Source organism: Balaenoptera physalus, assembly GCF_965194825.1.
Source record: "Balaenoptera physalus genome assembly, contig: HAP1_SCAFFOLD_1925, whole genome shotgun sequence".
NCBI classification, from domain to species: domain Eukaryota; kingdom Metazoa; phylum Chordata; class Mammalia; order Artiodactyla; family Balaenopteridae; genus Balaenoptera; species Balaenoptera physalus.
The window spans coordinates 77,625-105,081 of NW_028124879.1; the positions used below are offsets into that span (position 1 = coordinate 77,625).

The 27,457-nt window shown below is 35.6% G+C and overlaps 1 protein-coding gene across 4 annotated transcripts; it reads right to left on the reverse strand.

Moving 5' to 3' along the window:
* LOC309654086 (serine/threonine-protein kinase MRCK alpha-like) lies at positions 1 to 27,448 on the reverse strand. Of its 4 annotated transcripts, XM_082478718.1 has the most exons (9): positions 27,257 to 27,448; positions 19,459 to 19,542; positions 18,025 to 18,130; positions 16,305 to 16,441; positions 15,545 to 15,684; positions 6,582 to 6,663; positions 4,741 to 4,957; positions 3,549 to 3,611; positions 1 to 767 (listed from the first exon to the last, which is right to left on the reverse strand). In XM_082478718.1, exons 1-9 carry the CDS (start codon positions 27,257 to 27,259, stop codon positions 94 to 96), a joined length of 1,506 nt encoding a protein of 501 aa, XP_082334844.1. In that variant the 5' UTR covers positions 27,260 to 27,448; the 3' UTR covers positions 1 to 93. The 4 variants fall into 4 exon arrangements, with proteins under 4 accessions (XP_082334844.1, XP_082334845.1, XP_082334846.1 ...); XM_082478719.1 differs by lacking the exon at positions 3,549 to 3,611; XM_082478720.1 differs by lacking the exons at positions 16,305 to 16,441; positions 18,025 to 18,130.
* Between the last annotated feature and the right edge of the window lie 9 nt (positions 27,449 to 27,457).

Sequence of the window (27,457 nt, forward strand, 5' to 3'; positions counted from 1 at the left end):
TAGAGCTATTCTACTTAAAAAGACATAGACAACTTAGGAAAATTCTTCAGTGATGTAGTTTTCAAAAATAAAACCGTCATTAACAATATTTAGTCATATGATATAGAATTGTAATAACAAGGTTGGAAATGTACAGAGAGACAAGGAAATAAATTGTAAGATAGCCTTACAGCAGTAACTTGGAGTTGCTGGCCACATCAGTTCAGCTGGCCTAGATCTGAGGCCCCTGCTGTCAGTGTAAATTCCAATGCTCTTAAAACATAACAGATACTCAATACTAGAGATCTCAATTGCACAGAGAGCATCCACTGGTTGATGTGCAATAAATGACAGTGTAGGGTCATGGGAGTGCAGCATCCTGTATGGAATTCCTTCTCTCCTCAAGGGGTATCTCAGGAATCCTGATTGGAATCCTACACAGAGCTGTTCGCTGAAGATGCCCATCCACTGGATATTGGTTGGGATTTGGAGCTCTTTAAATTTTCTGTGAGAAATTTTCTTGCTCTGAAACAGCTTGTAACAGAAGATTTGGCTTTTCCTAGCCACACAGAGGCATGTATGGGCCCCTTGGCACACTGTTCCAGAAGTCACGGTCTGGCACCCTTTGGTTTCTGCCAGCTTGTGAATATCAGTCTTTCGTCCATCCAAAGCTGACATGGGAAACAGCTGCACATGGTGACTTCGTCCTGAGATCACTGCAACCATCTGGCCATGGGGGATAAGCTCAATCTGGTGAATCTTCTTCATGTAGCCAATGCGAATAATTTCTACACAAATAAGCATATTTGTAAGTCATTTTAAAATTCATAATAACTTCTGTTTACTTATTTCAACTGTTCTCCAAATTTTACTCATAAGCAATTAAGAAATTTTTCCCAATAAAAATGATCTGATAAATCTTCTTAGTGTCATTAACTTGAGTAATTTCTCTACAAATAAAACAGCAAGTCACCTTCAAATAGCAATGTTTTCTTATTTTTTTATTTTCTTTATTGAGGTATATTTGACATATAACATTATACTAGCTTCAGGTGTACAACATAATGATTCAATATTTGTGTGTATTGAGAAATTGTCACCACAATAAATCTAGTTAACATCCAACACTGTAGATAATTACAATTTTTTCTTGTAATAAAAATTTTTAAGATCTATTCTCTTAGCAACTTTCAAATACACAATATAGTATTATTAACTATGATCATGTTTCTGTACATGATATACCAAGGACTTATTTATTTTATGATTGGAAGTTTATACCTTTAAAACCCCTTCCCCCATTTTGCCCATTACCCCCACCTCTGGCAACCACAGATTGTTTTCTGTATCTATGAACGTGTTTGTTTAGATTCCACATGTAAGTGAGATCATATGGTATTTGTCTTTCTCTGTCTGACTTCTTTCACTTAGAGTAACAACCTCGAAGTCCATTCATGTTGTTGTAAATGGGAAGATTTCTTTCTTTTTTATGGCTGAATTTTATATATATATATATATATATATATATATATATATATATATATATATATATGTATGTATGTATATATATCTCACATCTTTACCCATTCATCCATTGGTAGACACTTAGGTTGTTTCCATATCTTGACTATTACAAATAATGCTGCAAGGAACATGGAGGTGCGATATCTTTTCAAGATAGTGTTTTTGTTTTATTCGAATAAATATCCATAAGTGGAATTGCTGGATCATATGGTAGCTCTATTTTTAATTTCTGAGGAACTTCAATACTGTTTTCCATGTGGCCGCAACAATATACATTCCCATCAACAGTGAACAAGCGTTCTCTTTTCTCCACATCCTCACCAACACATTATTTCTTGGCTTTTTAATAATAGCTATTCTAACAGGTATGAGGTGATATCTTATTGTGGCTTTGATTTGCATTCCCCTAGTGATCTTGAGCACCTTTCATGTATCTGTTGGCTATCTGTATGTCTTCTTTGGGAAAATATCTATTCAGATCCTCTGTCCATCTTTTAATCAGATTGCTTAGGTTTTTTGCTATTGAGTTTTGTGAGTTTTTATATATTTTGGATATTAACCCCTTATCAGCTATGATTTGCAAATATTCTTTCCCATTCGATAGGTTGCCTTTTCCTTTTGTTGATGGTTTCCTTTGCTGTGCAGAAGAATGTTTTCCTATTTTAAAATTCTTTCCGATTTTTACTCCAATGGATTTAAATCAGGTTCTAATAAAATCACAGACATAAACTCAAAGGGTAGGTTTGAGAAGGACCAAAAAGGGATAGGAAGAGGATAAGAGATCAAAAATTATATAGGTTAAAAAAAAAAAAGATAATTATTCCATAGATAACATAATTACCTTAAACATAAAATTAGCATAATAAAGCACTAAACTCAGTCCTGAGATTCCAGACAGCAAGGCGAACACCCTCAATGTCTGACAAGTGGAAATATACTGCTTTTTCTTTTTTTTTTTTTTTTTGGCCTTGCCATGCAGCTTGCAGGATCTAGATCTGAACAGGGATCAAATCCAGGGCCCCGGCAATGAAAGTGCCGAGTCCTAACCACTGGACCACCAGGGAATTCCCAATATACTGCTTCTTTAGGGAAAAAAAACTGTCCTTTTTTTTCTGGCACTAAATTGATTCCTTTATTACACAAATATTTGTTGATTGACTACTATGTGCCAGGCACTGTTTAAGTGCATAGGATACAGTGCTGAACAAAAAGAGACAAGTCCCTGCTCTTATGCTGGCACCTGGTGGACCTTTCATGGGTCTCCTCGCCAGGACTGGGTCACCCACACAGCATGGGAAGCCTTCAATGGAGACTAGCTAATGCCCTTCAAATGCAGGTTCTCCTTTAACTAACTTATCATTAGAGTGCAAGACATTCAAGAGAACATCTATATTACAATGACTCCTCTTCATTTCATCTACTCCCCCATTTCTCCCTCAAACAACCATGAGAGCCAAACAAAAACAAATGAAACAGAAACAGAGAACTCTGCGGTCTTATCTGGGAAGTATTCACTTTATGTTGTTACTCTTTGTGGTGTCAATGTACTAATGGGGGAGGGGGATTCAAGCAGAAGTGTTTCCTTTCATGCACCAACTTGAAGATGGTAAACTAAGTTCTTACAGTGCACTTATTAGATAAAATCACTTGTGAAGATAGTTGGACACACTACTATATATAAAATAGATAACCAAGAAGGACCTACTGTATAGCACAGGGAGCTCTACTCAATCTTCTGTAATAACCTATATGGGTAAAGAATCTGAAAAAGAATGAGTACATGTATATGTATAACTGAATCACTTTGCTGTACACCTGAAACTAACACAACATTGTAAATCAACTATACTCCAATAAAATTTTTTTTAAAAAGATATTTGGACTCTGGAAGATTATGGATCTCTGAAAGTAGAAAAGTCATCAGTTGACTTGAAAACACATCGAACCAGATGTGGAAAATTTCTTTTACAGAAAAGAAGAGAAGAACCTGATATTATTACTATTAGAGTTTAAAGTTATTCCAGAACAGTAAATACTCTCCTTACCATCTATGGTAACGTGGACAACAAATAACCCTTCTTCATTTCCCAGAGCGATTCTTTTGTGATCTATATTTGACACATAAATTAAAATATCAAGTATTTTTGGGGGTAAACATTAAGTGAAGCTAATAAGATAAACTGGACAAGTTTATCAATGTTGAAAAAGTTTAGAAGTCAAATTAAGTATATATTTAGCAATACTACAGTGAAAAGAAACATAAAAATAAATAATTGGCACTAGGATTTTTCTTTCACATTACAGAAATAAGCATAATAAAACATTACTTTTCTCAGCAGAAAGATCATTTTACAAAGTAATCTTTATGAATACTTAGAGAAAGTATAATATTCAAGTAATGATAAACTGTCAAATTTGCTATAAATAAGTGATGTTTCATGAATGAAAAAATTTTATAAAATAATTTGGTGACCTTGGCCTGAGCTAAAACAGCATAGGGAGGTATGTCACAACAGAGTAAGAACTAAAAAAGTGCAAAGATAGCACATTACGTGAAGGTTTGAATACAAAGCACAGATATTACATATATAAGCTCATTTAATTCTCTCCATAACTGAAAAACTGGAATTATCTGCATTTAACACATGAAGTTTAGTAACTAGCTCCGTGACCCCCAGGAGGAAATAGCTAAGTGGCTCTATTGTCACCAGTATCTAATGCAGAAGAAATGCTGTTTAAGAAATGCAGGTATTCTTGTCTATTGATAAAACTTTCAGTATTGATCTTAGCATTTCATTCATTGATTCACTTGATTTTCACTTATTTATTGAGTATTGGGCGTTGGGATTTGAAAGACAGTCTCTGCCCTTAAGGTAGGTAGTTCACAGTTACACACAAGGTCACACCCCTTATGTGTTTGGGGCCAGATGTGTTTGGGAGCTCATAATTTTTCAGACTTGAAAAGGTAGATTGAAAAGATTTGAAAGGTAGATTAAAGAAACACCTTTTTAGGCAGGGCCTGGGGAGCCATCATATAATCAAGTATACTTTTGCAGAGAATCTGATGAGTAGCTGTGGGATAGAAGTGGAAAGACAACCCTCCACCTCCGGGTAAGCCTCATTCACTCAGGTTTTGCTGACAGATGAATTGTGGATAAAGTTAAGGTTTTCAGATTTCAACATTGGGACTGTGGTGAAAGGTAGGAACCTAGCGGGATAAATGTTGTAAATCCATACCTATGATTGCAGCTGTCTGGGTGGTTTTGATCAGGGGTAGATTGTTGTCATAAGCCTCTTTCAGAACATAGACTGAGCGGTCTCTGGAATGACTTTTTCTCAATATTTTGTGCAATTCACTCAGCACGCTCACCCACTCACTCTTCTCATTCTCGCTATCTGCTAAGATTGGGATTGAATATCTATTACTAGGTGCTGAGAGCTGGGAAGCTGTGACCTAGAATGATTTAAGGAATATCTAGGTTATAAGAAAGCAAACATTCTTTATGCCAGCCTGTCTAGCATTTTTCATAAAACTCACCATTGTTAAACGAAATGTTAAATAACATTACCCTCTTCCTGGTAGTAAAATAGATGACGTGAGTATCAGAAGCAGGCCAAAAGCAAAGTGTCAGAATCACTTCTATTTTGATCCTCATAAAACCACCAGTGTTCTCTGACTACCTAAAATCTTGTACTTCATCAAATGAAAATAGCTACCATTTATTGAATGCTGACTCTGTACCAGGAACTGCTCTAAGAAATTGACATGTGTTAATTGATTAAATCCTCACAGAAACCTCAGTGCGTAGTTACTGCTATTCTCTCCATTTTATCAGTGAGAGGACAGGAGCACAGCAGGGTAGAATGCAGGCAGTCTGATGCCAGAACCTCCACTCTGAGTCTCCCTATTGCTTTAATTCTAACACACAGCTTTGCATCTTTAGATTATCTCTGAAACGGCAATGTGTTTTGCAATGGCAATCATCATAATCAATTGTGATATTACAGAATGTTCAGGAGTTTTTTGTTGTTAAGTTAGAAATATTCAAAAACACATGTTTTCCTGGTTGCTACATGCCTATAACTTACATTATACTAGTAAATGGCAAATCAGATTTAAATTTTAAGGTATATAATTAAGCTAGCAGAACTCTAATATATAAAACTTTCTTTTGTGAGCATGAAGTTAGCAGCAATGACATCATAAATTCCCACTGTAAGTCAGTTCCAAATGGCCAGGTCTTTGTAGTCTCTTGGTGGTTGGGTACAGTCTAAATAGATGTCTATCTTTGCACTAAGGAACTAAGAATACTCCTGTCTGGCCTTTGTTAAACCAAGATTCCTAGGTTGACTGTAACCATATGGGTCTCGAGGGGATAACAGTCCTTTGCTTTCTCTGTCACTTTATTTAATCCATTCCAGAATCACTTTTATTTTTTACATGAATTTTAAAGAGCAGAGTGTCTATTTTTTAGAGTTTGCAAAACAACATCTTTCCCCAATTTTTCCATTTTGTACTCTTGGTTTGAATCTGAATTATGACTTCAAAATATTGTCTCAGAGGAGACTTATTTTACAAAGTACCTCTAGTTTTAGAAGTTGCACATTCATGCTACTGTAGGTCCATGAATCGATGACCTTCCTCTATGTCTGATCCGGAAGTATATGGTCTCTCTTCCTCTGTTACTGTTTTTTCCTTCTTCTTTCACACCCCCCACCCCAGTACCATTCTGCTTTGTAAGCTTCCCCTGTTTTCAGCTATGAATTAGATCTGTCCTGTTACCTTAGTGTGGAATGAATGGACACCCTCAGGAACATTTGTATCTTAAGTCTCAGATTTAACTGTAGAATGAAAGATGTGACACCTGCAAAAAAGCTATTTATAGTATTTTTGAATAAGAATAAAGGGCTAGATTTCTTGTGGCAAGTGGGAGAGGGAGGGAAACTATCCCACAGCACTTCTAAAATCTCAACCTCCAGGTACCTTCAGTAACCCAAGGAGCCCTGACCCCTAGGAACAGGCAGAAAAGGGATGAAACAAAACATACAAGGGATCCAATGACAGTATGCAAGCTTACCTTAAACATACGAGGCATTTCCTTTCTCCTTGCAGGAATAAAATCAGAGGGCCAGACTGAACTAACAGAAAACGCTCCATCCCTGAAGGAAAAGCAAGACACTGGGAGTGAGTAGAGTCACCTGAAAGTGAGTAAAACAATACATAAACATAATCCTCAATTTTAATTTCCCTGATTTTTAACATTCTTTTTTGTAGTAACTGACAGTGGTCAAAATATTATATCAGCAGTACCCGGTCTGTCGCATATTATCAGAAAACGCAAGTTAACTCTGGGCTGTCCCTGACTCACCATTCACAGGGAACTAGGAAGGAGCACCTGTCTGACTCCAAAGCCATGGTCCCTAGAATATGGGCCATGTGCCCTCAGATCAGCTCATTTGTATATTTTTTAAATGTTACCAAGATAGACTTGACATATAATAAACTGCACGTTTTTAAAGTGAACAATTAGGTAAGTTTTGATCTATGTATACACCTGTGAAACCATCACCACATTGTAGGTAATGAACATGTCCATCACCCCCAGAAGTTTCCTGGTACAGCTTTGTAACCCCTACCCCCCATCCTTAGCACTCTTCCCTCCTCCCCCACTGATCTGCTTCCTGTCACTCTAGATTAATCTGCATTTTCTAACATCTTATAGAAATGAAATATACAATATGTGGTCTTTTTGTCTGGCTTTTTCTCAGCATAACAATTTTGTGATGCATTCATGTTGCCACATGGATGAACACTTCATTTCTATGTATTGTTGAGTAATATTTCATTGTATGGCTATGCCACAACATATCTGTTCACCCATTAATGGGCATTCGGGTTGTTTCAAGTTTGGGACTATTTTAAATGAAGCTGCTATGAATGTTCATGTATGTCTTTATGGACATATGCTTTCTCTGGTAGAAATACCTAGGAGGAGAATGACTAGATCATATATTAGGTGTGTGTTTAGCTTTTCATGAAACTGCCAAACTCTTTTTAACAGTGGTTATATGATTTACAAAGCAATATATGAGAGATCTAGGTCCTCCACATCCTCCCAATACTTGAAATAATCTTTTTTAATTTTAGTCTTTCTTATGATGTGAAGTGGTACCTCATGGTTATTTTATTTGAATTTACCTAATAATTAATGGTGTTGAGCATGTAAGTATCTGTTATGTGCTTATTTGACATATGTATCTTCTCTATTGAAGTATCTTTTCAAATCCCTTGCACATTTTTTTTAAATTGGGCTATTTTCTTATTATTGGGGTGGCCAAAAATTGCCTTTGGTTTTTAAATAAAAATAAAAGACACATTTTTCATTTTCACCAAGAACTTTATTGTACAATGTATTCACCCTTTTTTTCCACTACCTTCTGCCATTTTTCAGGCAACTCCATAATTCCATCTTCCCAAAACTTTTTATCTTTTTGAGCAAAGAACTGTTCCAGGTGCCTTTTACAGTCTTCCAGGGAATTGAACTTTTTTCCATTAAGAGAATTTTGTAAAGACCGAAATAAATGGAAATCCGAAGGTGCAATGTGTGATGAATACGGAGGATGAATCAGAACTTCCCAGCCAAGCTGTAACAGTTTTTGCCTGGTCATCAAAGAAGCAGGCAGCCTTGCGTTATCCTGATGGAAGATTATGCATTTTCTGTTGACTAATTCTGGACGCTTTTCGTTGAGTGCTGCTTTCAGTTGGTCAAATTGGGAGCAGCACTTGGAATTAATCCTTTGGTTTTCCGAAGGAGCTCATAATAGAGGACTCCCTTCCAATCCCACCATATACACTTTGGTGTGGTTTGGTGGTGGTTCATTTCTCTTGCCCCACGATCTCTTCCATTCCACATTGTTGTACAGTATCCACTTGTCATCGCCCATCACAATTTGTTGCAAAAATGGAACTTTTTCATGACGTTTAAGTAGAGAATTGCACACGGAAATATGGTCAAGAAGGTTTTTTTCACTTAACTTATGTGGAACCCAAACATCAAGTCATTAACATAACCAAGCTGGTGCAAATGATTTTCAACACTTGATTTGGATATTTTGAGTATGTCGGCTATCTCCCACATAATCATAACGTTGATTGTTCTCAACTAATGTCTCGATTTAATCGCTATCAACTTCAACTGGTCTACCCGACCGTGGAGCATCAGCCAGCAAGAAATCTCCAGCACGAAACTTCGCAAACCACTTTTGACGTGTTTGATCAGTCACAGAACCATCTCCATACACTGCACAAATCTTTTTTTGCATTTCAGTTGTGTTTTTACCTTTCTTGAAATAATAAAGCATAATGGGCCGAAAATGTTGCTTTTTTCCTTCCATCTTCAATATTAAAAAGGCTACACAAAAATCCACCAATTTTGATAAGTTTTTTTTTAATGCATGCTGATATGACAGCTGTCACATACAATCTAACAAAACTGTTTCGAATGAAGTCAAAGACAACTTAGTGCTACTAGAGCCATCTTAGAGAAAAAAACAAATGAACCTTTTGGCCAACCCAATATTAAGTTTTAAGAATTTTTATATATTCTAGATATAAGTCCTTTGCCAGATATTTGATTTGCCCCCAGTCTGCAGCTCTTATTACTTCTCTTGACAATGTATTTCAAGGAGCAGAAGTTTTAAATTTTGATGAAGTCCAATTTATCAATTTTTAAATTTTACCTGTTGTGCTTTATGCTGTATCTAAGAACTATTTGCCTTATCCAAGATCAGAAATGTGTTCTCCCATGTTTACTTCTAGGTGCTTTATAGTTTTAGGTTTTACATTTAGTTCTATGGTCTATTTTGAGTTAAATTTTGTATATTGTAAAAAGTATAAATCAAAGTTGATTTTTTTACACATAGATATCTAAAATTCCAATTTCATTTGTTGCTAGATTTTGCAACTTGTTGAAAATATTGTATATATTAAAGTAACAGAAAATGCAGAAATATAGTTACAAATGTTTTATATATGAAAGTATATTTTATGTGCATGTTAAAAATATATATGTAAATATATTTTATATGTATATTAGAAATATTATATATATTTGTATATATATTTCTAGGTTTGTTTCTTTTTTCAAAGCTGTTTTGGCTCTTCTAACTCTTTTGCATTTTCCTATGACTTTTAGAATCGGCTTGTCAATTTCTACAAAAAGAATTAAGAAGCCTACTGGGATTTTGATTAAGATTGTGTTAAAACTATAGACCAATTTTGAGAACAATCACATTTTTAAAATATTGAGTTCTGCAATGCATGAACACAGTCTCTCTCTCTATTTATTTAGATCTTTGTTAATTTCTTTCATCAATATTTTATAGTTTTCAGTGTACAAGTCTTGCACATCTTTTGTCAGATTTATTTCTAAGTATTTTTTTTAATATTTATTTATTTTATTTATTTTCCTTATTTATTTATTTTTTAATTATTTTTGGCTGCGCCAGGTCTTAGTTGCAGCACATGGGATCGTCCTTGAGGCATGTGGGGTCTTTTTGTTACAGCACATGGTCTCTTTGTTGTGGTGCTTGGGCTTCTCTAGTTGTGGTGTGTGGGCTTCTCCCTAGTTGTGGCGCAAGGGCTCCAGAGCACATGGGCTCTGTAGTTTGCAGTACACAGGCTCTCTCATTGAGGTGCACAAGCTCAATAGTTGGGGCTCGCAGGCTTAGTTGCCCCAGGGCATGTGGGATCTTAGTTCCCCAACCAGAGATGGAACCCGTGTCCCCTGCATTGGAAAGCGGATTCTTTACCACTGGACCACCAGGGAAGTCCCTATGTTTTGATGCTATGGCAAATGGCATTACTTATTTAATTTTGATTTCTGATTATTTGTTGCGAGTATAAAGAAACGCAATTTATTTTATATATTGATCAAGCAACCTGCAAACTTGCTGAATTCATTTATTAGTTCTAATAGCTTCTTTGTAGATTACATTGAATTTTCTCCATAGATATTCATTTTGTCTATGAATAATTTTGCTTCCTTCTTTCCAACACGGATGTATTTTATTTCTATTTCTTCCCTGGCCTGGATTTCCAATACAATGTTAAATAAGTGTGGTGAGATCAAACATCTTTGTCTTGTTCCTGATCTTAGGGAGAAAGCATTGAGTCTTTTGCCACTAATTATGATGTCAGCTGTGGGATTTTCATAGATGCCCTTTATCAGGATGAAGAAGCTCCCTTCTAAGTGTTCATCAAGAATATATGATTTTGTCAAATGTGTTTACTGTATCTACTGACATGATCTTTTTCATTTTTTGATATGGTAAAATACATTGATTTTTTAATATAAACCAGCTTTCCTGAGATACACTACACTTGCTCAAGATGCAATATAATTTTTACATAATATTGGATTCGATTTGCTAACATTTTGTAGTTTTCCTCACATGCATGTGCTGATCAGTAATCTGCTGAATCCTCAAGCTAGATCCTCTGTAGATCCATGCAGAGCTAGTGCATGCTCTCAATCTCTCCCTCCCTCCCTCTCTCCCTCTCTCTCTCTCTCTCTCTCTCTCACTCTCTCCTCTCTAGCTCTGTACTTTGTCCTGTGAACTCTGGCTACTGGGTCTCTCTGGACTCTCAGCTTCATCTCTTCAGTTCAGGGAGTTCACCTGGGTCTGCCTGGGATTCCAATTTCTGTGTTATATACTGGAAACTCTCACAAGGCAGTAACCTGGGGCAAGTATAGAGCTCACCTCATTTACTTCCCTTCATTGTCTGATATCCAGAACCTTAAATCAGTTCTTTTGTTATTTCATGGGGAAGGTTAAATATAAATATGGCCCCTGTTACTCCGTCTTGGTTGAAAGTAGAAGTCCGTTTGATTCAGCTCACTTGATAATTTTTGGCTTCTCCAACACTTAAAACAAACTCATTTCTTTCCCCCAATGCTACCATTCTCCATTATATCCCTACAGCTGTCAATGTGACCCTCAGTTTTTCAGTCTTGATGACTTAAAACCTCAGTACCATCTGGTATTGCAACTCTTTTCTTCATCTTCCTTTTTCTGCCACTCACCATGTCCCACGAGGTCACTTTAGTAATATTTCCTGCACCTGTCTCTTGTTTTGTAATTCCTGCAGCCACCGCTTTAATGCAGACACTCATTTGATCTGAAGGATGGACAATTGTAAGCTGGACTCCTTGGCTCCAGCACCACTTTAATTTTCCCTGTCCCCAAAATGAAACACACACACACACACACACACAAACACACACACTCCCAAACCAACTTATTAAAAATCTACATCAAGAGTAACTTTCTAAAGTCACCTTCAAGATTATCTAGTTTCCTGTATCAGTTATTCAAGGTAATACCAAATTTCTGACAAAGATGACATTAGCTGAGGTGAAGAATACAAAACAAAGTTTGTGAGTAAGGAATCAAAATAAGACAGGATGAATGTAGAGACCCACAGAATCTGTGATAAGGAGAAAGTTCAGGCTGAGCAAGCACACAGCCATCACAGTGCAGGTTACACCTGGAAAAGAAGTATAAGGGAATACTATGAATAAATGTCTCACTACCTGGAGCCACAGGAAGTGAAGGGACCACCCAGGGAGTGTGCAGAGAAGGAAGAAAAGAAGGCCAAGGACAGATGCTCAGAGACACTAAGAGAAAAGTGTAGAGGAGCCGAAAAGATGCAGAAGAATCAGGGGGAGCAGAGAGCATATTGCCTTTCCCCGAAGGATACACTTTCTATAAGTTCACCGATTCAATATTCTTTATTAAACACTTAAAGAGTGTCTGGAGTGACATTTGCAACAATGACAGAGTAAGGATCTCTGAAGATTCTCTCCTTCATAAAAGAAATGAGAAAACTAGCAAAATTCATCAGAAACAACTTTTTTAGAACTCTATAAATTAACCAAGGTTTGTGGCAATCTGAGGACGATTTATTTAAAATAAAAAAGTAAAAAAAAGCCGAATCTTGGTAAGAACTATGAGCTTTGTGGTAGCTTAACTCGCCCTAGTCCCATGCTCCATTTCCACCTCCTCAGTAGCCTTGAAAAATGGCAGCCTGCATTCACAGTGCATCCTAGAAGCCACTGGACACCTGAGGGACCTGGAAAGAGGAGGAGGAAGGAGAAAGGAGCTGGAGTATTAGGCTTGATTCAGAGGTCTCCCAGGGAAATGTCTATTCCCCAAGGGGAACTTATAAAAAACTATTTCATGCAAGCATTTTAACTGCATAGCTGCCTATGCAGTGCTTAACAGCTGGACAAAATAATAGATTAACCAAAACTCTTAAAAGGAAAAGTTAGAAAATGAGATATCCATAGGGGTTTTGAAAAGGTCTGAAATATTGCTAAGAATCTAGAGCATCATGCACATGCATAGAACTGTGAACATGCCTAGGGTTATGCATATGCTCAGGAAAGACCAGAGAAGGACATAAGTTCTCACCTCTGGCTGACATTGGATGCATAGATAAATGTTTTTCATCAAATTTCGGAGGTTTTCTGCCATTATCTCTTCCAATATTCTTGAGGCTTTGCACAAGTATAACGTGTTGTCAACTGCCTGGCTGAGTGTTGAAGAAGTGACCCCACTTGCACACAGAGCTCTTCAGCAAAGTGTGGGAGATTCACTGGTTCCAGATGTTTAAAGAAATCTCTGCAAAATCATTAGCTAACTACTAAGCTAACAAAGTAGAGACGTCAAATAACTACACATGACTAAGAATAAAGACTTTATAGATTAGCTTGAAAAATTCACTGAACAAACAAACAACTACTACAACAAACAACAATAACAAATCCTGGAGAAGAAGTAGAATTTGATAACTAGAGCTGACAATAGTATTATTTGAAATGTCCAGTTTAAAAAAATATATACTGTATGACTTGCAAGGAAGCATAAAAGTATGACCAATACACAGGAAAAAAGCAATCAATAGAAACTATCTCTGAGGAAACCCAGATGTTGGATTTACCAGACAAAGATTTAAATCAGCTATTTTAAATATGTTTGAAGACCTAAAGGAAATCATGCCTAAAGAACTAAATGAAAGTATGAGAATGATGTCTCACCAAGTAGGAAATATAAATAAGGAAATAGAAAATACAAAAAAGAACCAAACAGAAATTCAGAGGTTGATGAATACAATAACTGAAACGAAGAATTCACCAGAAGGGGTCAACAACAGAACTGAGCAGGCAGAAAGCAGAATCACTGAACTTGAAGACAGGTCAATTAACATTATCCAGTCTGAAGAAAAGAAGGAAAAAAGAATGAAGAAAACTTAATAAAACCTCAGAGTTCCTTGGGACACCATGAAGAATACTAAAATATATATAATGGGAGTCCCAGAAGGAGAGGAGAAAGAAAAGGGGTCAGAAAGGATAATTGAATGAAAATCTCAAATCAATATATAACCTAACTTTCCATCTTGAGAAACTAGGAAAAGAAGAGCAAACTAAACTCAGAACAAGCAGAAGGAAGGAAATAATAAAGTTTAGAGTGGAAATTAATAAAACAGAGAATAGAAAAATAAGAGAAAATCAAGAAAACCAAAAGTTGGTTTTTTGAAAAGATCAACAAAAATTGATAAACTTTTAGCTAAACTGACCATGAAAAAATGAAAGAAACCTCAAATTACTAAAGTCAGAAGTAAAGTGGGAACATTACTTCTGACCTTTCAGAAAATAAAAGGGAATACTATGAACAAGTGTATGCTCCCAAAATTAGATAATCTAAAGAAAATGGAAACATTCCTAGAAAAACACAAGGTACTAAAGCTGACTCAAGAAGATGTAGAAAATCTCAATAGACTTATAACAAGTAAAGAGATTGAACTAGCAATCAAAAAATATCCCATAAAGGAACCCCCAGGACCAGATGACCACACTAGTGAATTCTACCAAACATATTTAATACCAATCCTTCACAAACTCTTTCAAAAATAAAAGAGAAGAGAGTACTTTCCAACTTAATCTGAGGTCAGTATTATCCTAATACCAAAACCAGGCAAAAATATCAAAAGGCAACAAAACTATAGACCAATATCCTGTGTTAATATAGATGCAAATATCTTCAAAAATTCTATTGAACCCAATCCAACATATTATTAAAAAGATTAGATACCATGACCAAGTGGGATTTATCCCAGGAATGTATGATTGGTTCTATATACAAGTAACAATTAATGTAATACATCATGAGAATTAAGGGGAAAACAATCATGTGATCTTCTCAATAGACACAAAAAAAGCATTTGTCAAAATCCAGCACCCCTTACAGATAAAAACACTCAACAAACCAGGAAGAGAAGGCTGTTTTCTCAACCTGATAAAGGGCCTCAGCCATGAAAAATAATGAAGTATTGATATATGCTACATGGGTGAGTCTTGAAACATTATGCTTAGTGAAAGAAGCCAGTTACAAAACTCCACATGTTGTATGATTCCATTTATATAAAATTCAGAATAGGCAAATCCATAGAGATAGAAACAGATTAATGGTTGCTGGGGCTGGGGGCAGGGGTGAATGTAGAGCAACTGCTAACTAATAAAGGTTTCTTTTTGGTGTGATGAAAATGTTCTAAAATTAGATTGTAGTGATGGTTTTACAACCTTGTGAATATACTAAAAACCACTGGGTTGCCCATTTTTAAATGGTGAATTTTATAATATATGAATTATATCTCAATATAAAGAGCATCTGGTTTTAAGGTTGTATTTCCTTTTCTGCTACACACACACATACACACACACACACATAAGAATATAAACTTCTGACTAAAAAAAATAATTAAAAAAACTATTACAAATATTACACAATTATAATCCATACCCAAGAGGTAATGATGCAAACTTTAGGCAAAAATCTTCTATTTTAAAGTTCACATGGCAATGGAGAAAATTAGAAACTTAACATAAGTTAAATGACAACACTATTTTTAAAAATTTCAGAAACCATTTTTAATTCCCAGATTTTTTTGATAAAAAATACTCTCCCTTTCGAAGCTTACCTCATGTCAATCACTTGACTAACTACAACATTGGGTTTTGAGTCTTCTTCTTCATCCATATCATACAGGAAGAGTTTGAAGTCACACACTACAGCCAATGCCCTCTGCCATCCTTTTTTCATCCCTGCTTTCTTTGGAGTCTTTAGTTTTTATTTTTCAAAAAACAAATAAAAGCAATCCAAGCTGAAACATCAAATACTACCCAATTATTACATATAAAATTAAAATAATAAAAATGAAAAAAATATGTGTTACAAATCTACCACTTGTTAAAGATTGGAACAGAACTATATAACATAATTCCTTTGAGGACTAAACAATTCTTAGGTTGTGAAAATAAGATCAATACCAGTTCCATTAACACTAGTCACAGCGTTGCCTCTACCTAAGATTAAATTCAATTTTGGTAGCCTCAAATTCAACTCAGATTTTAAATATTTCTGAAGAAGATTCTATCACTTTTAGTTTCATAATTTATTATTACTGACCGGAAGTCAAATTTACACCATTAGAAGGGATTTTAGCATTCGTTCATTGCAAAGTAAGGTCTAAACAGAAAACTTTGGGAAATTTGAAAATATCCTATCGGGGACACTTAAACTTTATTCTGAAATCATATTCTTCAGATGATTTTCAATTGCATATAATTAATATCATATAACATATCATAAATATTTCTGAAAAATATTGTGCACACATTGTGAAAAGTGAATAATAAACTCTTTAAGACTTCATCTGAAACAAAAATATTGACACTTACCCAGACATGGCCTTCATAGGCTGTTCCCATGCCTTTCTGTGAGTCTAGACAGAAGGCACCTTTCTTCTGATGAAAAGGCACGGGACAAGTTTTTGGAGCTTTTTCTACACAGGTTGTGTGACATGAGAACCCACATGCTTTTTGAGGGAAATAAAGAGATATGATTGTAAGGGATATGATGGTTTGACTCCCTCAACCCCCATTGCAATTCTGTCTACTACTGTAGAGGTGAAATGCTAAAAACTACATTTCCCAGACTCCCTTGGAACTAAGTTTTGGACCTGATGTAAGCTCCACTAATAAGATAACTCTCTGTAAGACTTTGAGTTGAGTCAAGATGGGAGAGATGCCTGATGTAGCACATCCATTTTACTGGCTTGGATCTTGACAGAGGGAGTGTGAGGTCACAGCTGCAGTGGTGGTTTCTGAATTTGATGGAAGCTCTCTTAACTCTGCAGCAACAGGGTCTTTCCTGACTCTGGCAGAAGTTGCAGGTTTTGAGGGCTGCAGCAGTGGTGGCAGCTTCCAGATTCACCATCTTCTTGCGACAAAGGTGGAGCTGTCCCAGGCTCAGCAGAGACTGAGTAATGCTGGCAGCAGGAGATGCTCCTGGGAGCTCAGCTCAGAGCCTGCCTCTGCTGCCCTAGGAGAATTGTATGGGCACATAATTCCCCATTTAAAATCCTATTTGCTTTAATATGCTAGGACACATTTATGGTTAAGGCATCTCTGACGGTCACAATGCTGAGGGCAGGAAAGTTGTCCTGCTCAGCACTGTGTGTCCCTGAGTGGACACTCGACAGGACTGGCTGGGGAAACCAATGAGTACGGAGTCTGTTCCCTAGGATGACGTATGAGGTGCCTGTGTAGCACTGTGATCCACTGTTTGATATTTCCAAAAAATATATTTCTTTCTTTCAACGATATCTACTGTAATAAATTCATTGAGTAAAATAAAAGGATTACAACTCAAGGATAGTATTCCATTTTCCTGTCACATAAGCTGGTGGATGTCATCCTCATACTCTACTAGTGCTACAGAGAACAAAATTTCATTAAACACATTTTCCTAATAAGTGTGGCCCTGCCTGCATGGGCAGACTACACAGCATGCCTCCCTGGGGTGCTGTTCACACAGGCTATGAGGGCATGAGGCTCTTTGGAGCTGCACAATGCAGAGGTCCCCCCCAAATGCTCCCAAAGATCACCCGTTCATATGAAACAGATTCAGAGGAATTTTTAGTAAAGTAATCAGTTCACCATCATGCTTCTACAATTCAAAGAGAACGAAATTTCTTCTTACCAACTAAATGCAGTGGACTGAGTGTTTGTGTTCCTTCAAAATTGACATGTTGAAATCCTAATCCCCATGTGAGGGTATTTGGAGGTGGAGACTTTGGGAGGTCATGGGGGTGGAGCCCTCATGAATGGGATTAATGCACTTAAAAAAGAGACCCCACAGAGTTCCCTGGCCCCTTCCACCACATGAGGACACAGCAAGAAGTCAGCAGTCTGCAACCTAGAAGAGGGTCCTCACCAGAACTGGACCATACTGGTGCGCTGATCTCAGACTTCCAGCCAGTGAGGAATATATGACTGTGTTTAGTAGCCACCCAGTCTCTGTGCTTTGTTATGGCAGCTGACTAAACCACCGAGTTGACTAAAACACTTAGGTACAAGTATTATGGCTCTGACTCCATGTCCCTTCCTCGGGTCTTACCTTCACAGGTGCAGCCTTGTCTTATCAAGCCCACCATCAGAGATGTGCACTGGTGACACTTGGTGGGAACGGTAAAGGACGTGAGGAAAAACCTGTGGGTCTTATGCTACAAAATGAAGAGACCAAACATACATCGACGGTTAAATAACTATGAAAAGGTGATTCTGGTGATTCCTTCAACCCACCCTGCCCAAAATATCATTTTATATGCCAAGAAAAGCAGCTCCCCCTTTTCTTACCAGCATTTAAGATTCTTGCCCTTAATTACTTCATAGTTGGAAAATACTGATTAAAGGATCCAAAAATTATCAAGAAGAGAAGGGAAGAGGAGGAGAAGAAGAAGGAGAATTATTTAAGTGGTGATCAAATGTTCATTACTACTATTTGGAACCAAATAAATTAAGCCTGGCCTTTATTTGAGCTAATATATCCTGAACATTTAAAAATTCTAGATTGATAAATTCTTCAAATGATTCCTTAACTAGGAATGGAGTCAGAATTGCCTATGTATACATATTTTTACTGGGGAGGGGTAGCAAAAATAATATGTTTTTTTTTACCTTCTTTGAAAAAAAAAGAATAATTTTAAATTTTTTCTCTATAGAAAATTATGTTTCATTTTCTATTATCAATAAAAAAATAATGTGCTCCGGGAATTGGAACACTCCGATTAAGCAAGCCATATTACACTTTCTAGGTGTAGAAACCCCAACAAATAAAACTGCAGATGTCTTCACAAAATTATCAACAATTTGACAATCCACTATGGATTTTCCATTTCTGTATCATGCCTCTTTGGCTTGAAATTACTGTTATCGTAAATTAGCAATATCTAAATTACAATAAAATCCAGTGTCTCCAAATACTAGTTGGGAAATTTTCTCACCTTCATTGTCTCTGTTTACTGATTTGTGACATGGACAGATTGCAGTTCCTGCCATGGGCCCTGAGTGTGTACAGGGACTACCTGCTTTTTCTCAGATCTTCAATTTATTCCCCTCTTTTCAGCACCACATGTCACCTCTGCCTCCTAAAGGACTTGGTGTCCCTAATCCCTGAATCCTTCTAGGTTTCCAAAGTATTAATTATCTTGTGACTTTTTGGCAAGTCATTTCTAAGCACCTGACATTCATATTTCTCAGCTCTCCTAACCCCTCACTCAGGTTCTTCCATCTTTCAAAATTATGTTGACTTATTTGTCTACTCTCTCTCTTTAGTCTGTTTAACAAGTTTCATTAGAAAGCAAAAGTGTAGGCATTTTTGAATCTACTATGTTTAACCAGAAGTCTCCAAGAAAAAAGGAAGAAAAGAAAGAAGGGAGGAAAGGAGAAAGGGAGGGAGGGAAGGGGAGAGGAGGGAGGGAGGGGTTAGAGACTGAAATGAACTTATTCTCATTTTTCAAGGACCTGCTAAGTTTATAACTAAATCAAGTACCTGAGTTGGAAAGAGGATTCTATTATGATATTCCTTTCTCTTTATCGTTGGTGTGTGAACTGGAAGGTGAGCAGAATCTGTGATCTGAATCAAAGAGACAAAAATAAATATAGGCAAGTTACCTATGTCACCAAAATTATAAGAATTAAATTATTTCTCAAGTAAGACAAAAGAATAATACTTGTTAGACAAAAACACAATAAAACTAAAATTCTCACAAAGTTGAAAATATATTTTAAGTAATTTAAATCTATGCTTTCAATTTCTACAAACAAAATATATGTATATTTCATATACTTTATATCAATTTGGCTATTTTTAAATGTGTGTCATAGCATGTGCATGTAGACTACATTAAAAGGAGAATATTAATCATAAACGTATTTAAAGATACTTTCATTAAGTAGATATACGATCAGAATCTTCAAAAGATTTCTTGAACTACTTGTCTTATAAATGTAGAAGGGATTTATGCCTGTAAATATGTAGAAATACATTAAAATCAATTATAGAGGGTTCAGCAAGATTTTGTGAATACTAATAATCTAAAAATGGGTGCAGGTAACTTAGATTACATTTCTTAAATTAGACTTCAAAAGCATATGAAATTTGGCTGTCTATATGATATAAAATTTTTCTTTCCGAGGAAATAGTAGAAAATACGTTTTGAAATGGAAAGAATTGGATGCTTACAGATGTTACTGGGGAATAAGGTTTGATTGTAAGTGAAGATGCTGCACAGCTGAGCAGAGCATATAAGTACATAGACTTGAATAATGAAAAATACAATGGAGAAAAAATACAAGAAATTGATAGTAAATGCAGGAGATTCAGAACATTTGCCAAATTTTCAAAGTTATGAAGAAAAAAATGCCTCTTTACTATGCATCCCAATAAATAGACTTTTTCATATGGATTCATAGAATGACTATAATAAAGAATCCCTCCTATGAGGCAATTTATTGATGCCTTAGCTCCAATTTAATTTTATTTTATTTAAAAAGAGACTATCTTCAGTCCGAAGGGGGGGGGGAATTATCATATCAGTTGATGCAGAAAAAGTATTTGACAAAATTCAACACCCATTCATGATAACTCTCAACACACTAGGAATAGAAGAGACTTCCTTAACCTGATGAAGGGCATTTACAACAAATTAAGGCAAGCACTACCACTAATGATGAAAACCCAAATGCTTTCCCCTAAGAATGGAAACAAGGCAAAGATGTTCACTACCACTTTTCCTATTCAGGCAGAATAAGAAATAATAAGCAGTACCATACTGTCTTGATTACTGTAGCTTTTTAGTATAGTCTAAAGTCAAGGAGCGTGATTCCTCCAGCTCCATTTTCCTTTCTCAAGATTGCTTTGGCTATTCAAGGTCTTTTGTGTTTCCATACAAATTGTGAAATTTTTTGCTCTAGTTCTGTGAAAAATGCCATTGGTAGCTTGATAGGGATTGCATTGAGTCTGTAGATTGCTTTGGGTAGTATTGTCATTTTCACTGTGTTGATTTTTCCAATCCAAGAGCATGGTATATCTCTCCATCTGTTTGTATCATCTTTAATTTCTTTCATCAGTGTCTTATAGTTTTCTGCATACAGGTGTTTTGTCTCCTTAGGTAGGTTTATTCCTAGGTATTTTATTCTTTTGGTTGCAATGGTAAATGGGAGTGTTTCATTAATTTCTCTTTCAGATTTTTCATCATTAGTGTATCAGAATGCCAGAGATTTCTGTGCATTAATTTTATATCCTGCTACTTTACCAAATTCATTGATTAGCTCTAGTAGTTTTCTGGTAGCATCTTCAGGATTCTCTATGTATAGTATCATGTCATCTGCAAACAGGGACAGCTTTACGTCTTCTTTTCTGATTTGGATTCCTTTTATTTCTTTTTCTTCTCTGATTGCTGTGGCTAAAACTATGCAAAGCTATGTTGAATAATAGTGGTGAGACTGGACAACCTTGTCTTTTTCCTGATCTTAGTGCAAATGGTTTCAGGTTTTCACCATTGAGAATGATGTTGGCTGTGAGTATGTCATATATGGCCTTTATTATGTTGAGGTAAGTTCCCTCTATGCCTACTTTCTGGAGGGTTTTTATCATAAATGGGTATTGAATTTTGTCAAAAGCTTTTTGTGCATCTATTGAGATGATCATATGGTTTTTCTGCTTCAATTTGTTAATATGGTTTATCACATTGATTGATTTGTGTATATTGAAGAATCCTTGCATTCCTGGGATAAACCCCACTTGATCATGGTGTATGATCTTTTTAATGTGCTGTTGGATTCTGTTTGCTAGTATTTTGTTGAGGATTTTTGCATCTATGTTCATCAGTGATATTGACCTGTAGTTTTCTTTCTTTGTGACATCTTTGTCTGGTTTTGGTATCGGGTGATGGTGGCCTCATAGAATGAGTTTGGGAGTGTTCCTCCCTCTGCTATATTTTGGAAGAGTTTGAGAAGGATACATGTTAGCTCTTCTCAAAATGTTTGATAGAATTCGCCTGTGAAGCCATCTGGTCCTGTGAAGCCATCTAGGGGTGGGATAGGGAGGGTGAGAGGGAGGGAGCTGCAAGAGGGAAGAGATATGGGGATATATGTATATGTATAGCTGATTCACTTTGTTATACAGCAGCAACTAACATAACAGTGTAAAGCAATTATACTCCAATAAAGATGTTAAAAAAAAGAAAAAGAAATAATAGGCATACAGATCAGAAAGCAAGAAATCAAACTATCTTATTTGCAGATGACATGATTAATTATCTGAATAGAAAATGCCTAGTAATGTCAAAGAAAAAGAAAATCTTGAACTGTTAAATGAATTTGACAAACTCATGACACAAAATTAACACAAAAGTTAATCATATTTCTACATAAGAGCAATAAATAACTGGAAATAGACTTTTTTACTGAGACTTAATTTTTTTAGAACACTCTAGGGTTCATAACAAAATTGAGGGGAGAGTACAGATATTTCCCATACAGCCCCTGCCCCACACAAGGATAACCTCTCCCTTTATCAAAATCCCCCAGCATAGTGGTACATTTGTTACACTTGATGAACCTACACAGACACATCGTAATCACACGAAGTCCATAGTTTACATTAGGGTTTACTCTTGGCCTTGTACATTCTATGGGTTTGGACAGATGTATAATGACATATGTTTATCATTATGGCACCATACAGAATAGTTTCACAATCATAAAAATCTTCTCTACTCTGCCTGTTCATCACCTCACCCCCAACCCCTGGAAACTACATGATCTTTTTACAGCATGTAGTTTTGCCTTTTCTAAAATGTCATATAGTTGGAATCATACAGTATGTAGCCCTTTCAGATTGGCTACTATCACTTGGTAAGCTGCACTTTAGATTCCTATGTCTTTTCATGGCTCCATAACTCATTTATTTTTATCACTAAATAATATTCTATTGTCTTGACGTATCACAGTTTATTTATCCAGTCACCTACTGAAGGACATCTTGGTTGCTTCCAAGTTTGGGAAATTATAAATAAAGTGGCTATATACATCCACGTACAAGATTTTGTGTAGAGGTAAGTTTTCATTTCATTCGGGTAAATACCAAGGTGCTAAACTGCAGGATTGTTTGTTTTCTTATTGTAGAGTTTTAAGAGTTCTTTGTATGTTTTGGATAACAGTTCTTTATCAGATTTGTCTTTTGCAAATATTTTCTCCCTGTCTGTGGCTAGTCTTCTTAGTCTCTTGACATTGTCTTTTGCAGAGCAGAGGTTTTTAAATTTAATAAAGTCCAGCTTATCAATAATTTAGTGGATCATGCTTTTGGTTTTATATTTAAGAACTCATTACCAATCTCAAGGTCAATGAGATTTTCTCCTATGTTGTAGTTTTGCATTTTATATTTAGGTTTATGATCAATTTCAAATTAATTTTTATAAAGAATGTAAGGTCTGTGTCTAGGTTTATATTTTTGCATGTGGATGTCCAGTTGTTCCAGCACCATTTGTTGAAGAGACTCTCTTTGGTCCACTGTATGCTTCTGGGCTCTTTATTATATTCCATTGATCTACTTGTCCATTCTTTCGCCTTAAAAAGGATTGAAATTCTGACACGTGCTATAACATAGATGAAATGTGAAGATATTAAGTGAAATTAGCCAGACAAAAAGGGGCAAATATTGTATGATTCTACTTATATAAAATATATAGAATAGGCAAATTCATAGAGACACAAAGTACTTCAGAGTTTACCAGGGACTGAAGGGAAGGGAAATGACAAGTTATTGTTTAATGAGGATAAAACTTACTTCTGTGCGGGGAGATGGAAAAGTTTGAGAAATAAATACTGTAATGGTGATGTTTGCAGAACATTGTGAACGTAATTTATGCCACTGAACTCTACACTTAAAATGAATAAATAGAAAATTTTATGTTATGTATATTTTACAACAAAACAAATAAGTAACTAACTAAAAATAGCTCGTATGTGACAGAAGTGACATTACAAATTATTAGGGAAATGATAGACTAGTCAGTGAATGGTACTTGGACAACTAATTTTCATGGTATCAGGGTGGCAAAAGTTAGATTCCTACTTCATAGCAAACAAAGATATAATTTCCTGGTGATTTAAGGACCTAAATGCAAAAAAGCAAAACTTTAAATCTTTTCAAAGCTTTGGGGACAGAAAGATACTATAGAAATGGATTTCTTAGAAAACAATTAAAAAGCTCAAGCAATAAAAGGAAAGACTGATAAATTTTAGTAATTAGAATTAAAAATCTCTGCATGACAAAATGAAAGCAATAATAAGACACCACTTCATCAGAACTACAAAATTTCAAATGTCTAGTAGCAGCAACGGTTGACATGGGTATAACAAAATGAGAACTCTTACATGCTGCTAAGTGAGAGTGGAAACTGGTTTTTAAAGACTCTATTGCCCAGCAAGGTGAGAAGAGCATGCACATGGAGGGTAATTTAAGGTGGGGACGCAGAGCCCATGTAGTGTGAGAAGTGATGGGTTAGCTGCAGAGACGGCAGATTGGTCACAGAGAATAGAGTCACTCAAATAAAAAACATATTGAGAATAATAAAAGGCAAGTTTTTCACTATCATCACAGAAAGGAGCTACAAATATGGAAAGAGAGAAAACCAGAATGAACCCTATAACGTTGGATTGAAATTAGAGGTATGAACATGTGTATGAACTCATAGTTTTTATAGGTAAGTAAGTAGACAGCTAGGTAGGTAGAGATGGTAGATGGACAAATAGATGATAAATAGATACATATAGAGAGACTGATATATAATATATTTTTCTCCATCTCTATCCAATAAAAAGTTCTGGAATACTGATACCCCAATAGCAATAAACACACCTAACACCCAGATATTGACTTCTAAATACCATTTTCCACTAAAAGCAATCAGAGTGCCTTGGAGAAATGGCTAAATCTAGGGCTGGGAAAATACAGATGAGCTGTACAGCTATTTGAACGCCAGAATAAATTAAGACTATAATGGATTATAAGCCATGGATAAAATTAAAAATACTATGTGTCCATACAGATATAAATAAATTGCAAGTTTGGTGAGAAATGGGGTAAGTACCTCTCTACAAAGTACTTATTAATTACAAAGGAGAAAAAGTAATTTCAACATGGAGAGGCCTGGAAAAATCTCACCTTAGTGCAGAGGTCAAAGTAAACATCATCAATAATGGAATAATGGAATAATGGAATAAATCAAAATCATATACCACCTGATAGGATACAATGAGAAGACCCCAGTATCACTTCTGTGATATTCTTAACAAAGATGCATAATCTGAATCAAGTCGTGAGGAAACACTTGTATAAAAAGAGAGACATTCTCTTCTACACCAGCCTGTGACTTTCAAGAGTATCAAGGTACTGAAGTAAAAGAAAGACTAAGAAACTCTTCTATATGGAAAGAGACTAATGAGAGATGACAACCAAAAGCAAAGTACAATTTTGAACTGTATTCTTTTGCTATAATGGACACATGGGGACAGTTGGTGACACCTGAAGTGGTCTGAGGATTAGATGATAGTAATGCATCAATGTTAGTGAGATGGTTGTATTATATATGTATAGGAAGTAGGAGAATATTCTTATTGATCAGAGTACAAGATAAAGAACTCAAGGTGATGGAAAATCAAATGACAACTTTCAAATAGTCTAGGAAAAATAAATTTATACTCTACTTGAAATATTTCTGTAAAATTTGTGATTGTTTCAAAAAAATTAAGCCATCAGTTGGCAAAATTTTACATTGAAAATATGCATTTCACCACCCAACAACTAACAAATTCTCCCATATGTATATAGGCAAGTGGGTCCCAACAGGCTCATTATAATAGAGAAATTGTAATAAGGAAAAAAAGTCATCAACCGATCAAAAGGAGCATGGTTATGTGAATCCAAGTATATTTATACACTGGAATACTACACAGAAGTTAAAATTAATGAGATGTTTTGACATGAATAAATAGTGTGAAAATAATAAGTTGTAAAACAATAGGGATAATATTTGTGTGTTTTAAGCAGACCAAGAAATCCTGTGAACTTGAAGGATACATGCTTATGATATAAAATATAAGAATGTGAAGGGAAGAATGCACACCATTTCAGAATATTCAATCACCTCCCAGGAAAAAGAAGAATGAAGTTAGATGGGCTCAACTGTTCACTATCAAATTAATTTTCTTTTTATCTGAATCAAAAATGGCAAACTGTTTTGCTAAATTTGTGGGTAGTAGGTATATGGGCTTGTGATAGATTATTCCTTGTACCTTCTTCCATGATGGAAATATTTTATTATTAAAAATTTAAAACAGTAAAATAAAAGTGTTATCAAAATTTTAGAGGCTCTGAGCAGAATATGAAAACAAGGTCTGGCCTGGCTATAAACCACACTGAAATTTTCCAAAGCAGACCACATGTCTCCAGAAGAACTCTCCATCTAGCCTCCAGGATTCCAAAATGTGCAGCAAAGAACCCTGCCCAGATTATTCAGGGTGAATGAGATGCAGAGAAAGAAGGGAATAGCATTTTTGAAGAGGGAGAATATGAGCTGGGAGACACCAAACCCTTTCACTTGAGGAAACATTTTCTTTTGCAGAGAGTCAAGCTCTCTGATTAACATGAAGGGCAAATAGTTGTTTTATGTCCCATTATATAGGAGATATGAAATTATCTTTAATTTTAAGTGCAGTCGCAAATGTATTTCTTTGTTTTGTTTTTGTTTGTTTGTGGTTTCTTGCATGATGGATGGCCTCTGAGGGCTATTTGTATTTTTTGTTTGTTTTTTTTTTTTTTTTGATTTTATATTATAGTTGATTTACAGTGTTGTGTTAGTTCCAGGTGTACAGCAAAGTGATTCATTTATACATATAAACATATCCATTCTTTTTCAGATTCTTTTCCATATAGGTTATTACAGAATACTGAGTAGAGGTCCTTGTGCTATAAAGGAGGTCCTTGTTGATTATCTATTTTATATACACTAGTGTGTATTTGTTAATCCCAAACTTCTAGTTTATCCCTCCCCCCCATGTTTCCCCTTTGGCAACCATAAGTTTGTTTTCGAAGTCTGTGAGTCTGTTTAGCAAATGTATTTTTATGCCTTACATAATACCAGACTTGATGTTATGATATGATTGTGTAAAATATTCCTGTTATAGCATGACTCTGTAATGTTAATTAAAACAATGCAAATAACAAGAAAATTTTCCCTGCCAGACCATGTCCCCTCATGCTTTGTACCACAAGTTTTACTGACCATTTCATCATTCACCTAACTGTGCTCTCTGCTCTTTTAAATCCTCGCTTCATAGTAGACCCCATCATTAAGTTCTCTGTTCAAGTGCAGCTAGAATTTTTTCTTTTTTCACTGATTTTCAGGAGCAGTTTTCTCATTTGAATTTCAAATCTTCCTGTGTTATCAGTTAAACTTAATATTCTCTATAGACTCTTCCTAAGC

Coding starts and splice junctions, on each gene's coding strand:
- LOC309654086 (XM_082478718.1), bottom strand. Junction 18,131..19,458: donor GAATCCTCTTTCCAACTCAG/GTACTTGATTTA, acceptor TTCATTTTGTAG/CATAAGACCCACAGGTTTTT. Junction 15,685..16,304: donor CCTATGAAGGCCATGTCTGG/GTAAGTGTCAAT, acceptor TAAAAACTAAAG/ACTCCAAAGAAAGCAGGGAT.